Source organism: Hemibagrus wyckioides, linkage group LG01 (assembly GCF_019097595.1).
Source record: "Hemibagrus wyckioides isolate EC202008001 linkage group LG01, SWU_Hwy_1.0, whole genome shotgun sequence".
NCBI lineage: Eukaryota > Metazoa > Chordata > Actinopteri > Siluriformes > Bagridae > Hemibagrus > Hemibagrus wyckioides.
In genome coordinates, this window is record NC_080710.1 from 15,493,129 (window position 1) to 15,507,898 (window position 14,770).

Here is a 14,770-nt window from a genome sequence, read left to right on the forward strand (position 1 = left end):
TTTATTTTAAACACAATCAACAACCTATACCATCTAATAAATTTTTTTTTTCATTTCTAAGCTTTATTTTTGAGTCACTGTGATTGAACTTAATTTAAAATAAGTCAAATAGGCAACTAAAAATATCTTTTAAAATTGGTAATTGTGTGCTGTGATTTCTAACACTGTAGGAATGTTTATTTTAAATAAATAAATAAAATCTGCACCCCAGTCTGTGCTTCACAGACCCCGCTTGGAGAACTGTGAAACAGCAATGCTGCTGCATCTAATGCATTCATGGCCTACCACAAACACACACTGCTCACACCCATTGCTGTGCAGAGAATGGTTTGGCAAATTAAAATCATTTAATAGCAAGTTGTTGATTTATCTAGACCGAAAACATAAGCAGCACAGATGTAGTATATTGTTCATCTAACATTAAAATGATTATATTGTACGTGATGTTATATAATGGCTTTTAGCCATAGTAGTGTGTGGTAGGCCATATCCTGTTATGGATGCTAAAGAATTTAGGGACAAGTTTAGAAAGGTTTGAACATTCCATTCTTACACTAGATTTTTAGATCAGACACTGCTGTTATGCCCCTAAGCAATGTACTTTAGGCTCTGTTACTCAATGGAAACCACAAGACTATGTGGATATCTACTATAAGCTCCAGTAATGCCTGAAAGTGAGACAAAAAAGAAACAAGCTTTTGCATTACTCCAAAACCTCTCATTTAAATAGTTCTCACACCAAGTTCCAAAAAATATTTTGGGTCATTACAAATTAAAGGAAAATGTTTAATATATGTGCCAAGTATTTGATACCAATATACTGGTTGATCTATTGTACTGTTAGTACTTAGCAGTTGTATGTATAGATATCAGAGACATTAAATGTTAGATAATGGTCAGGTTTCACTGTTAGTGCCTGAGGGGGAACACACACTTCCAGTAATGTTGGACTCCAAATTCAAGAATGCAATACAGATATTGAACACAGTTTTACTAAGTTATGGTTCAGACTCAGCTCTGAGAGTTAATGGTCAAGATGAGTAAAATGGAGCTAAAGGCAGTAAGTGTGAAAGTTGAAGTTCTGGAACATTATCTGGTGGAGCAGAGGCTACAGGTGAGGAAGTTCACACATTCTTTAAGTAGAAGTGAAACAAGGGCTAAAGTCACCACCAGGTATTGAAATGGCACTTTGAGTAATGCGTGAAACCACTGACTGAACTTTACTATAATGAAATAGCTATTGTAAACTGGGGCTTAATTTTATACAAAATCAAAATTTTGTACAAAAACCTGAACACCTTTAAGTATTACCATTGAACATCTGCATGTACCCCATAGACCCTCACATATTAACCAGATAGACCAAAGGCACATTTCACCTAAAGCTGCATTAAGTAAGTAATAGACAACTGATTTATTTGATGTACCACAAGAGTCAGCAGTTCTCTCACAGAGGACTTTTATTCCATCACAGGTTTTAGCAGACTAATGCCTCCAATTTTTATTCATTTTGAACCTCACACAAACAGAACAGGGCTTTTCCATATAAAAAAGAGAATTGGTCTACAACTTAGAGCATGGCACTTCAAGCAGATTGTAACCAGTTGGGAGAATAACCAGGTGGGATTTACTCCTTGGTTGCCATGTAGGCCATCAGGTCACAGACACGGTTGCTGTAGCCAAACTCGTTGTCATACCTAAAGAGAACAATTAGTATGTACATTTATGCATTAATTAAAAAAAAAAAAAATGCTCAACCACCACAAACTACATACCATGTCACCAGCTTAACAAAGTGATCATTAAGGGCAATTCCAGCACCAGCATCAAAGATAGAGGAGTGAGTATCTCCATTAAAGTCTGTGGACACCACCTGAGACAGCAAGAAAGGTAAAATGTTGTAGACAAATCAGGACAACATTAACTGCATATTGGAGACATGTTGCTCCACAAACTACAATCACCATAACTTAAAACTTGGCAGATTTCCTTTTTCACACCTAAATGATTCACTCAAGTGGCAAATACCAATGCTTCTGACCCATTGTATGAAGAAAGCGCTACAGGAAGCTAGGCCAAGCATGTACATGCCTAATAAATGCCCAACTAAAGGCAGTGTGCACTTGGTCTTCATTAACTGGGAATAGTTTTAAACACTCCTTTGGCAAGCAGCTTGTCAGGTTTCTCATACTGTCAGAACTGTAACCTTTATATAAACCAGCTTTCAGGGAGCACATACAAATCTCTAGTGTTAGTTATATCCTTAGTATTCCTCCATCAGATTACCAGAATGCACAGCTTCCATGTTAATGTAGTTCTGATCAGTTTACAAAGATTAGAGTTTTAGACAAATTAGTCCCAGAAGACTTAAAATCAAAGTTCAGAGCAAGTTACATAGCACCAACCTGGTGTTCTGTGTATCCCAGAATACCCTTCATGGGGCCCTCAGCTGCAGCCTTAACCACCTTCTTGATGTCATCATATTTGGCCTGCAGAGCAACAAAAAGCCTTTACCGTTATAAACGCTTCACAAAATGTCTAAAAGGAAGGAAAAAATCAAAGCTTAGGAAGCTCAGTTTTAAGATACACTGCCACTCTACTCACAGGCTTCTCCAAACGGACAGTCAGGTCAACCACCGACACATTGGGAGTTGGGACACGGAAAGCCATACCAGTCAGCTTGCTGAAAACAGTGATCGGTTAAAACCTTTGACCGTCAACTGGGAAAACAAGTCTTAGCTAAATGTCTAAACTTTCAGTGCCACCCTCACCAAGGTGATCTTAAACTGGAGACATCGTAGTTTTAAAAAAAAAAAAAAAAAGTGATTTGGATGCGCACAATATTCCCATTTTAAATGTTTTTAAATAAATTAAAAGGCCCAAACTCCAGTATTCTTAATTTGAAACAAAAGGCTGTAGGGTGGAACTGACCCATTGAGCTCAGGAATGACTTTTCCCACAGCCTTGGCAGCACCAGTAGAGGCTGGGATAATATTCTGGCTGGCACCACGGCCATCTCTCCACAGTTTACCAGAAGGACCATCAACAGTCTTCTGGGTGGCTGTGATGGCATGGACGGTGCTCTATGAGGGGACATCAAGATAAAAGTTTATTTAAAAAAAAAAAAAAGGTGCCGAGTAGTCACCATACAGCACCGAGTATTAAAAACACTTACCATAAGACCTTCAATGATGACAAAGTTATCATGGATGACCTTGGCCAGAGGAGCCAGGCAGTTGGTAGTGCAAGAGGCATTGCTGTGGAGGGAGAAAGAGGAAATGGCATTCCAAATGAGTTAGTCATTTATAGAAGCATTGCATTTACTAAGCTGTGGGCATCAACCACACCTCTGATAACAGCATTCCCCCTACTGGCTACTGATTGTAACAGCATCTTTACCTGACAACTTTAAGGGAGTTATCATATTTCTCATGGTTAACACCCATGACAAACATTGGGGCATCAGCACTGGGGGCAGAGATGATGACTCTCTTAGCACCTCCTTTCAAGTGAGCCTAAGGAGAGATCCAAGCACAGGAATCAAAGTCAGGCATTAACAGATTCTCCAACATACTCCAAGCTAGAGAACACATTTACTTACAGAGGCTTTCTCAGTGGTGGTGAAGACACCAGTGGATTCCACAACATACTCAGCACCGGCATCACCCCACTTGATGTTAGCTGGGTCTCTCCTGGAAGAATGAGGAACAAGATGGGGACAGTCAATTTCTTTTCTTTTTTTAAAAAAAAAGTGCAGCATTCTCTATGCATGTATAGAAGTCAAACTCACTCGCTGAAAACTGTGATGGCATGTCCATCAATGATCAGTTTGCCACCCTCAGCTTTGACCTCTCCCTTATACCTTCCATGAGTGGAGTCATACTGGAACATGTACACCTGTCCAGGTAAAAACAGGAGGAGACTTAACATAATTGACAAGACAAGGGAGACATCAAACTAAAGAAATCTTAGATTTGTAAGTGATCAACATGGCAATAAATAAAACCTTCACAATCTACATTGGTCCATTTTAAAAAAAAAAAAAAAAAACCCTCACCATGTAATCCAGATTAATGAAGGGGTCATTGATGGCCACAATCTCCACATTCTTGGAGTGGAAGGCAGCACGTGTCACCAGACGCCCAATACGGCCAAATCTGAAATTAGGTAACAAGCAGACTCAGGATTTAACACATACTCAAGACAATGGAGGAGAACATGCCTTTGCAAAGGCAGGCAAATATTTAAAAAATAATAATTTAAAGTGCCTCTTGCTCCTGTCATGCAAAGCCAGCAGATGCAGGAGGGCCATGTGTTCAAGTGAAGACAAATGTTTAGTGCATCATGGATGTGCCCAGCACTCAAAGCACAATGGATTACTAAAGATTTACATTCATGAACAGAGTGCAGTCTTAAATATTGCAACATGATTTAACCCACATTAAATCCAGTTAACAGTAGCCATAGATCCTGAGAAAGCATTACTACAATTACTGGAGAAAACAGTTCAAGCAATCTACAGTTGAAATTGCTCAATACTAAACGCTTCACTGCAGAGTAACCACAATGGTGACAAGAGCCATCAAGCCTGTGGTTTCAAGTTCCATTTTTAACCATGCTGAATATGGTAGAACAATAAGGTCAACTGTGCTGTGGTATGTGCTTAAAGCCAAACACAAGGCAAGATAGGATTACCGACTACAATGGACCATCACCCCAATTATTTAAGTAAAGTTCAAAATTGCACTGCTGCCAGCTACACGTGTACCAAGGACGTCATGGAGGGCAGGGGTCAAGTCAGCAAATCTAACATCTAGGACACCCCCCCCCAAAAAAAAAGTAGCTGCACATATTTTACTAGCCACTAGGGGGTAGAAACATTCCACCATCAGAAACATCGACTTCCATTCTTTCACAAAGCAGCCAGACAAATCACACCACTTCTGACCCCATACCTTGCTGTGTGCTTGACATGCTAAATACCATACACCTGGCATCACTAAAGGTTAAGATTAGTCTGACAAATCACAGCCTTATGACTTTAAACTGCAGTAGGGAGATTTACTACAAGTGTTGGACTTTAAGACAATTAACACGAACGTCTAAGCAGACTTTGAGCACATACCATCAGTGAAAGGCTGAGCCTCTTCTAGGCCCCATTTGTACTTTTAAAAGCACTCAACCAGGGCTGAACAGTGTCTGATAAGAGGCTACTTGTAGCCTGCAAATAACTTGAATTGCATTTGCATGAAATCAGCAACAATTGATAAACTCTGGACTAAAGATTAAAGTCCTGTCCTAGAGTAGCAGTGGGAGGGAAAGTTGCTGCACAGCTAGTTACAGTTTAACACTGGAATAAATCAGACAATTAGGAAAAGACAAGCAGCAAATGTTGATCTAGAAACAGAACACAAAAACCAAGTCTATGGGCCTAAAACCTTAAACAACCACCTGAAACACAGATGGAATAGCAGGCTGCAGGGGTCATTGTGCTCAAGCTTGTCCAGTACATTCTTATGGCACTTAAAAGCTCTCAAAGGACATCCCAAGATAATTCGGGTGCCGTGTTGCTCAGGATTTGTAGTACGAGAATGCAGCTGTGACCTTTTGAGTTATGTAGAGGGCTCACATTTCTCATCATACTTCATGTGTGCTGTATTCACTGCAGAACAGCTGCCACCTCAGACAGTCCCGTCATATGCCTGTCGTGCACATCCACACGTTCGGCATGGTACGGCTTATCCAAAAAGAGTACAGTGAGGTTTCAAAGACAAACTGAGCCCCAGCAAACAAAAAGAGGGGTTGTGTGCTGTATGATAAGCTTTGCCATGTCTGGACGTCACACTGACGACAAGACACACATTGCAAACATTGCTTGAAAGAAAAAAAAGCAGCAATCACCCCCTGGCTAACGCAATGTTTAACCTCTTGTCACCTGAAAGCTATCAAAACAGGTCCAATAGGTCAATTTCTGGACCTAAAAGCTCACATCTGAAATGCAAAATTCATGCAGTGCTGCAGGGCCAACACAAGTAAGCAACTTGTGATAAGGCACTTCAGTTGCTCTAGATTTTGCAGGGTTACCAGGCTGGGATAGGAGTTCTGAAGAGTAACATGCGAGCCAAACCTATATTAATAAACAGTACTTAAAATGCAGTTATATGTAAAAATTCACAAAGAGCACCACAGGTCATCAACCCAAAGGCAGATAAAAGTTAAACAGCTTTAGTTAGTTATTTTAAAAATTTTGGGTTAGATTTTTTTGTACCTTCTTGTAACCTGCCATAGGCCTGCAAGTCAAGTGTCTTACCCGTTGATGCCGACTTTAACCATTTTGTCTGCTTTGGTCTTGTCCTCTGAAAGAAAAGGGCAAATTAGACATTAGAGAGCAGAAGTAGGACAGGGATAACCTTACATGGAGTATCTCGAGTGTACAAAGTACAAGCTGAATCTACGGTGAACTTGCTTGGGACACTTTAGTAGGCGGAATTCGGCTAAATTTCCCTTCACTGCAGCAGTGAGGATGGGGTCGAAATTAACAAGTATAATTCTATAAGGTTTTGAGGAGGCGTGGAGCAAAAAAGGCTTGTTCACCAAGCGAAAAAAAAAATTGTATAAGAGAATAAGTGTTAGCGTCCTCTAAAAGCAATGATGTGACAAAATAATAGCATGAATTCAAGGGCAAAAATCGTTAATCTTGCAAAACAATAGGTTTTACATAATTATTCCCAAACATGAGCGAAAAGCCAAGATTACATCCTACAAAAGTGTTCACAAGTTTAAAAAGCAACCGAAAGTCAACTAACTTTATCTATATAAACAACTTAACATTTGAAGCTTAATAAGTAGTTCAGGCTTATTGCTGAGCAGGTGGGAGATTTAATTACCGTCTGTGAGAGGCCTCTGTCTGTCTCTGCACTGTGTGAGTGAGAAGAAAGTTCACAGCGGGCCAATTTTATTTCTGGCGTGGCGGCGTCGGCCCCGCCCCCTGACTTTAACACCCCAATCGCCCCGCCCATTAATAATGTCAAGGTCATGCTGTGGACCAGAAATACCGAGCTCTGGTGCTGGATGACCCGAGCCGAGGAATATATCCGAACCTACACCCTGTTCACCACAGTGCATTAGTTAAATGGTTTGTTGAATCGAAATTAATGTGCATATGATGGTAAATTTCCTGCTAAATTCCCGTAATGCAATGGGGTGGTTGAGAGCCCAAGTCACTGTGAAGTACAGGATGAACACATTTTGCAATAGGGAAAAGGAAGTAGTGTCATTTCCGACAGTGCAGCACTGTAAGGTGATTTACCTGTTTTATTACAACTACTAAATAAACTGAATGAGGTGTGTTTGAGAAGGACAATCATCAGACCTTGACCTTCCAACCAGGAGTTGTGCACTTCTGCTGCAGATATAAAGTCACATCTAGGATACAGCTTTTCTTGTATATCTATAATTAATATAATTAATATGAAACCATTTTAAATCTTATGAATCAACATAAATTCCGATGGCGTTAGTTTACTTTATTTCAATTAAGCATGCTGAAATGTATTCAGTGATTTCGTCAGAACATCCAGCAGATGATAAAGAATTGGTATAAAATCATTTTATGCATTCTTATTTTGTGCTTTTTTTTGGTTTGTTGTGTTTTTTTATACAAAAGTATGAAAGAATAAAGAATTTAAAAAGGAAACAATTTGGTCACATCAAATCAGTCTTCAGAGAGAGCAATTTGAAGTGAGCTTGCTTGTCTAACTTTGACCTTCTCACAAGCCTCAAACAGACACTGAAAGAGAGCTGGAGCAGGGGATCAAATCACTCTCTTCCTGAGTGGGTGACATTTACCAGAAAGACCGTGACCCTTCACTTTTAATCAGCCATCCCTCCTTCACTTGCATGTCTCCATAGCTGCCATCGGCTCTGTGAGTGTACATGGAAGCTCATACTGTTGTCTCTGAGAGATGTGCTTTGGTGAGCCTTCTATCAGTGAACATGCAGTGGAGTGCATGTATGTATCTGTTGCATTGAGTTTATGTGTAAGATTTAAAGAAAAAGAATCATTTAAGGTAAATTTGATCCTAATATCTCTGTGCATGTGCTCTTATAAAATATCATATTAAATCATGATAGGTCTCCTTTTTGGTACTAGAGTCTGGTACACTAATTAAGTTAATTAAGAATACAAGTAAAATGGAAAAGAATCCTGCAGAAAATGTTAATCTGTCTGCAATGAACTGTATGTTTCCCCCACAGGTGTTTTAACATGTCGTCTGAAGTTGCTGTGCTTACATGTTTGTGCTGACAAGGCCTCTACTGTAAACCCTCTGCCTTTTGGCGTCACTCAGTGGTCTTAAGGTCACAGATCAGTAAAAGGTCAAACCCAGAATGTGTAATGTGTTAAATAAGAGGGTAGCTAGTAAAGTGTAGATCACACATTTATCTCATGCCACCTCAACATTATTTTTTAACTCATTGTGTTAATTACATGCAAGATCAAAATGAGAGGATTGAATCTGATAGCATTTATTTAGACACCCCTGAGGCAAGCCCTAGAGGAAAGAATCAGAGCCTTGTTTTGTCACTTTTCAGTCAACCAACAACGAAACATATCATATAGTAAATCTTCATTTTGAAGTGGCTCATAAAAGTCACAAAAATGAGCATTGAAAATGTAGTTTCTTTTACAATGTGAAAGAAATGACAATCAACAAATGCTAGATTAGCTACCTTCCAGAGACAGTTGTGTATTTAATGCACAAGCAGCATTATTCCAGAGTTGCCAGGATGGATCAAAGTGAAATGTGCCTCTACACTGTGAGAACTTTACTGTATTAGTAAAGCACTTAAAGTTTCAGCTTGAGAAAACTATACACCTACACATATATTGGAGACATCAACGCTAACAGGTTGTATATGAAACAGCTTTAAAGGAGAAACACAAGTTTGCATCTAAGACAATAGTCCTACAATTTGTGTGTGGTTACATATGGTTTCAGATTAGCATTTTAAATACAGCACTTAGAATAATTTTTTAAAAGCTTATATGTAAATGAATTAACACCAACTCAATCCATACAGTTCTACCTTTCTGAAATATATTAGGCCTATGCCTCTGAAACAGTGATCTATTTCCAAAACTCATAAAGTACATTCTTTTCATTTGTGGTACATATCATTTGCACTGGCTATTGGAGTGAGGTTTGCTTGTGTATGTTCACGTGCATTTTGTATGTTCTGGTTCCCCCATTCCCTCTTCTATGCAGAATATGCTGGAGAGGGGCCAGGGCCAAGCTAAAAATAATCAAATACCCAAAGGCCGACCCCACACCCTTTATATATGCAGTTATCTGCTCCACTGGAGTGTTTGGATCCAGGCACCTTGCTCACTGACAACTGATGCAAGCGGGTTCAGTGAGATCAGACATGCATTAAATTTACGTCACTCAGTGCATATGTCAGATGAGATTACTAAGGTTTACCCTATTTTCCTTCAACAAGTAGCCTTTCAAGTTATATTCCACTGATACTGCAACCAAGTCTTTATTTATGCCTTGTCAATTTTATATATCTCTCCAGTCTAGCCTGTGTATTTGAGGGTGTTATAGATTAACTGTTGGTTCTGGAGCCATGTGTTTGTTATCTATATTATGTGAACGAGAGCTCAGAGTTCAATGTCTTGCCTTGGTTAAAGTGCACCCGGAGCAGACCAGACAGGTTCGGAGCAGTTTTGAAATTTAGAAATTGTGCCACCTAATGGTAACAGAAACAGCATTTGGGTCTTATGTGGATCATCTTGATTTTGAAAGGAGCTGTTAGGTAAAGTTGAAATTACACAAGGAGTAAACAAGTACAGATCTTTCAGACCTTTTTTATGGTGAAACATATAAAAAAAAATTAACATAATCTATGCTATATTTCCTCCCAACACAGTTTTCAGACTGATGGTATCCTAATTCTGTGACCTAGTGAACAAGTGTTGATATTCATTGATAGAGACTTCTAAGCACTCTTATTTGTTGCTCTGGGTGAGACCGTCTGCCAAATGCTAGAAATGTAAATGTAAATAATCAAAATGCAATGGAATTACAGTACATTATTTATTGCAGTTTCACTACTCTTATACCCAGTCAATCTAGGGATTTAATTAAAGTCACAACAGCAGTGAGGAATGAGGAAAGCAATCTCACCCCTCTCTAATGACACGCATTAAACTACTGTAAATTGGAAAACGTGAATGTCCATTTAAATTATAGCAAATCCTAATTGCATTTCTATTGTGAATTTATAAGGGAATCGTGACATATTAGGTAGTGGAGAAAACTGGTGAAGATAAGGAAAAATCCTTCCCAATGTTGATTATATAATTCATTACAGAAATAAAGTAAAGAAGTATTTGTATATTAATATTTTATAATATATAATTTATTTAGCAGTGTGGTTATTAGTCAGGTCTCACTCCCCTAAAATCATTTCACATGAGAAGAACCTTAAATAAGATAAGACATATCATAAAAAGCAGGCATGCCTGGGGTATGGAGAAGCTATCTGACGTGACTAGATGTTTAATGCAGTTTTACACAGACTGAGTAAAAAAAGAGATCTACAGAAAACAGTTGATGCCATACAGCAAGACTGAGCCTGAGTGACATTTAGTGCTGATATGTAAAGGATTTAACAGAGATGAATATATCCATAATCCTTGTGCCTACACAAATATGCAAAGTGAAAAGAATTACTGGCAAGGAATGAAAAAAGAAATCTTTCTTATGTGGTATCCAATGAGAAACTCAGTGCTTGTGGGTATATCAGCACCAAAAATATGTGTACCATGAAATACATCACTGATGCACATTAGTATGGAATGAACAGCTCATTGTGGAATGATGCGGTCTGAATTCCAGTCTTTTTGGACTAAAGGCTAAATTTGTGTGGCTTCGCAGAAAAAAATGGCACTAGATACCCGAAAATATTCACATCTTTCTCTCACTTTCAGTGTGGTGAAACCATTCACTGGTATCCCCTAGTAAGTTTATTATTAGCATAAATATAAGGCAGGAAAGGATGCTTAGATACACGTACACAGAATGTCACATTAGTAGCATAAAACAGATCTGGTGAAATTTCACCTTTTTTTTTTTTTTACTACTGTGTGGGCATAGGAATAGCAAAGACATGCTTATAGCTGAAAAGTTTCATTGCTCTGTCCAGTGGTGTATGAAAAGAAATGAATGCAGGGAACAATGCAGATACTTAACACATTTAACGGTTTTATTCATGCCAAATATACACAAATATAAGGTTGAACTGTGTTAGTTTTGCTCATGCATATCCTTCAAAACAGTATGAAATACAGTTCATAGGTAGTTCAATATATAATATATATTTTAGTATGAAATATAATCCCATTCACTATGATCTAATACAATCCATGTGTGGTATCTAACAACACACAAACAAAAGTACACAAAACATACTTTCACTCCTCTACCATCACAGTAAAGACAGAACTAAAATCACTAAAATGTTACAGCACTTTTTTAATAAACAATTTACAATACAGTATGACAACATATCACCTCTGTGAAAAGGGAAAATGTAGTGAAAGAAACTGTAAGAGAACATCGCCATATAGATGAGAGAAACTGACTGTAGACTGTCACTATGAAGAGCATCTACTTGACACTTAGAAGCCGTTGCTTTGTCCCTCTGTTTGTCATTAGCAGCCGAGGCCACTCATAGATCCGATCCGGTCTAGCTTCAAGCCAAAGCAACCTCGGTTCCAACCCCTCCGAGACCTGTCTGACAAAGCTCGCTTTTGATTGGCCAGAGCTCCCTTGAGGAGACGGACCAAGGAGTTTTCATTCTGCACAGGTATATCAATCCATTTTGGATTTTCGGCAACTTTTACACCAGAATTAAAGACCTGCACCGGCTCTTCTGATTGGTCACTGGTGAGATTATCCAGGTCATCTAGGGTCAAAAGGTCATTGTAACGCTCAAGGAACTGCTCGATGACCTTTAATAGGAAACAGGAATAAAACAGCTTTTATGTCATGCTTCCAACTAGCTACTAGTCTTAGTTCTAAAATCCATAATTAGACAGCATGTTGGTTATAATAATGCTCTATTGTTTCCCTACATCTCATGGCCAGTAGAGACGTGTGAGTCTGCCTACCTGCATGGCCCGGTCAGGGGTGTGAAGGCTTCGGCTGTGGCTGGGTTTCAGTGGTGCCAGCAAGAGCAGCACTGCCAGAACAGCAGAGCACAGCATCGTAGAGCAGAGACACACGAGCCCAAATACACAAACTATTATAAACCTAAAGGAACACAATACATTTAAATTCATTTAAAACTTTTAGATGCAGCATCTCATTGTCTAGGATAGATTCATAGAAACAGATTAACATTAGGATCAGATTTAAAAACTATTTATAAGGGACTTGTTTCAGTATGACTGCTTCTGTTTGTTATTGTTTCACTGTGCTGTGACTGAATGTTGTTGGTTGTAACTATGGTTCACATGAAAAAAGATTTTTGTTAAAACCAGGAAAAATACAGTGAACTTTAGAAATACCTGAAAGATCTAAATACACTATCATAGTTATGTAATTTAGTAGTAATGTGTAATTTCTTATTGCTGTACCTGTAGCTTCAGCTATATTTAAAAATAAAAAATACAGAATATATAGCTATGTATTAGTTTATAATATACTAAAGTTAAGTATTTATAGTGAGAATAAGAATAAGACATTCTCAAAAAAAAGATTAATTTTTTTGTTAATTCCAAACTGTCAAATAATTTGTTATTATAAGTAAACATCTTCATTTATCAGAAATTATTAACGGATACAATTCCAAAAGAATTCCAAAAGAGTTACTTACCAGAGACGGACTATACGAAAACCTGTGGCTGAATGTTCAGTGAGAGCTCTGCTCCATCCTCACACTCCGTCTGATTCTCTTGCTCTCGTCTCCCTCAATATTTGGCACCTGCTACGAGCATCCTTTTCTCTCCTCCTCCTTTGCTCTCGCTCTCTCACTCAGAACTTGATTTATAGTATGAGCTCTGTGTGGTGTGTGTGTGTGTGTGTAAGTTAAAGAAGTGTGTCAATAGTGTCTTCTATATAAGGATAGGATGTGTATGACTCTGACCACTCCCCCAAGTCACACACATAAACCCACACCATGTCATTCCCTTGTCATTCTGCAGGTGACGGAATAACGGAATAATTATTTAATATGAGGTCGGTCCATCTGGTAGATGCTGCCTGCATGTGTGTCCACATCATTTGGAAAGAACACCTTGACCCTTTTATATGGGCCCATGCTTGAATAAACACACATTAACACAGAAGCGCTGGTCCTCTTTCTCCTCTTCTCCAAAATGATGTCACCCTTTTCCTTTTTCTTTCCTCATCCGTCCTTTGTCGCTTTTTAACTTCCCTCTGTTTGCTGGGCTGTGCTCTGGTGCCAAACATACCCCATCCTGGCGCAGAGTTATGACTGCTGAACAAATGCCAACACATCTTTAATGCTTTTCCCTTCGCTAGATATTTGTTAAATCAAAGCCTAATTTTGTCCTTTTGTGTTTGAATGCAACATATTTGGAAAATATAAACATTTGTGTCAGCTATACATCAACAGAAACTCCCGAAGAAAATTACCAAAATTTACAGTAAAATACAGTTTTGAATTTCTAGTGAAAGCATGATATATCCAGTCATATGGAAGATGATGATTGCCCAAGTAGCCTGTTTCTAATCTGCTGTCGTTGCTTAATATTTATTAGTTTTCTTTCTCTGTGTCGAACTCGAACATATTTTCTATTCTTTTCTGTTTTTGTTACTCTTTTCTGTTGTTCCTATGGTTTTTCTTACTGAGAGTAACAGTCTGCCAGTGCCATCTGCTTGCAGCTCCCCCTCGGCCTCCTAGAACATGGGGAGAGCCAACACTCATGCAGCGCAGGCAAACACTTAACCACATGCACGCACTCACACACACACAGCGTAAAGGATATGGCAGTGCACTCATAAATGAAGTATAATATATAAATGAATACATTCAGAGATGCCAGTATAAGACATACACACACAATTCTGCTGGCGTATGTAGACCACACAAACACACATACACATCTCTGGCTTTGTAAAGCAGCTTGAGTTCAGTGAATGTCTCTGCTGTTTGATCAGGTTGGTGTTTTAACGGTTGTGTACCCTGTCTCCTTCTCTCTCTCTCTCTCTCACTCCTTGTGAAGAATAGCTCTGCTCTGCAGACAGCTGCTGCCACTGCTGGCCAACAGCGCAAACTCATTTTCATACCTACACTCTGCTGTCAGATATCACTGCTCTCAACACTATTATCCATGCTTTATTGTTACCAAGGGAGAAGTTCATAGGCATTCCACAGCTCCTGCCTTTGGTGAGGACACAAAGAAGTAGTCAATTTAATCATTTCACAATCCTGGGAGGACCATAACATTTGCTTATTTTCCCATAACAGAAACTGCGTGTAAACACACACTAAACTCTCATAGCTTTACTTAGTTCTACACTCACGTTTTTGCCAGTGGTTGACAGCAGAAGGTAGCTATACTTTACATTACTCCCTCACCAAGACTGCAGAAGAGTAATTGGTCTGTGTAGCGCTCTTGGGTTGTCACTCGAGTGAGAGAAAGAGTGAAAGTGAAAGACAAAAGAGAAAATGTGAGTAGGAGGACGGGTGGGCGAACAGAGGGATGAGATGAAATATAAAATATGAAGGGATGGCA

The 14,770-nt window shown here is 38.9% G+C and overlaps 2 protein-coding genes across 2 annotated transcripts; both read right to left on the reverse strand.

Moving 5' to 3' along the window:
- Positions 1 to 1,442: 1,442 nt before the first annotated feature.
- gapdh (glyceraldehyde-3-phosphate dehydrogenase) lies at positions 1,443 to 6,983 on the reverse strand. Its single transcript, XM_058396209.1, has 12 exons — positions 6,888 to 6,983; positions 6,311 to 6,356; positions 4,058 to 4,157; positions 3,791 to 3,897; positions 3,602 to 3,692; positions 3,400 to 3,515; positions 3,176 to 3,257; positions 2,932 to 3,083; positions 2,605 to 2,683; positions 2,406 to 2,489; positions 1,776 to 1,873; positions 1,443 to 1,697 (listed from the first exon to the last, which is right to left on the reverse strand). The coding sequence occupies exons 2-12, from the start codon at positions 6,331 to 6,333 to the stop codon at positions 1,628 to 1,630; spliced, it is 1,002 nt and encodes a 333-aa protein (XP_058252192.1). The 5' UTR covers positions 6,334 to 6,356; positions 6,888 to 6,983; the 3' UTR covers positions 1,443 to 1,627.
- A 4,267-nt stretch (positions 6,984 to 11,250) lies between these two features.
- Positions 11,251 to 13,174, reverse strand: nppcl (natriuretic peptide C-like). The gene is made up of 3 exons (XM_058397710.1): positions 12,886 to 13,174; positions 12,179 to 12,320; positions 11,251 to 12,019 (listed from the first exon to the last, which is right to left on the reverse strand). Exons 2-3 carry the CDS (start codon positions 12,272 to 12,274, stop codon positions 11,720 to 11,722), a joined length of 396 nt encoding a protein of 131 aa, XP_058253693.1. The 5' UTR covers positions 12,275 to 12,320; positions 12,886 to 13,174; the 3' UTR covers positions 11,251 to 11,719.
- Between the last annotated feature and the right edge of the window lie 1,596 nt (positions 13,175 to 14,770).

Coding starts and splice junctions, on each gene's coding strand:
- gapdh (XM_058396209.1), bottom strand. CDS start 6,333: ATGGTTAAAGTCGGCATCAACGG. Junction 4,158..6,310: donor GTTAAAGTCGGCATCAACGG/GTAAGACACTTG, acceptor ACCTAATTTCAG/ATTTGGCCGTATTGGGCGTC. Junction 3,693..3,790: donor GCCATCACAGTTTTCAGCGA/GTGAGTTTGACT, acceptor TCATTCTTCCAG/GAGAGACCCAGCTAACATCA.
- nppcl (XM_058397710.1), bottom strand. CDS start 12,274: ATGCTGTGCTCTGCTGTTCTGGCAGTGCTGCTCTTGCTGGCACCACTG. Junction 12,020..12,178: donor CCCCTGACCGGGCCATGCAG/GTAGGCAGACTC, acceptor TTCCTATTAAAG/GTCATCGAGCAGTTCCTTGA.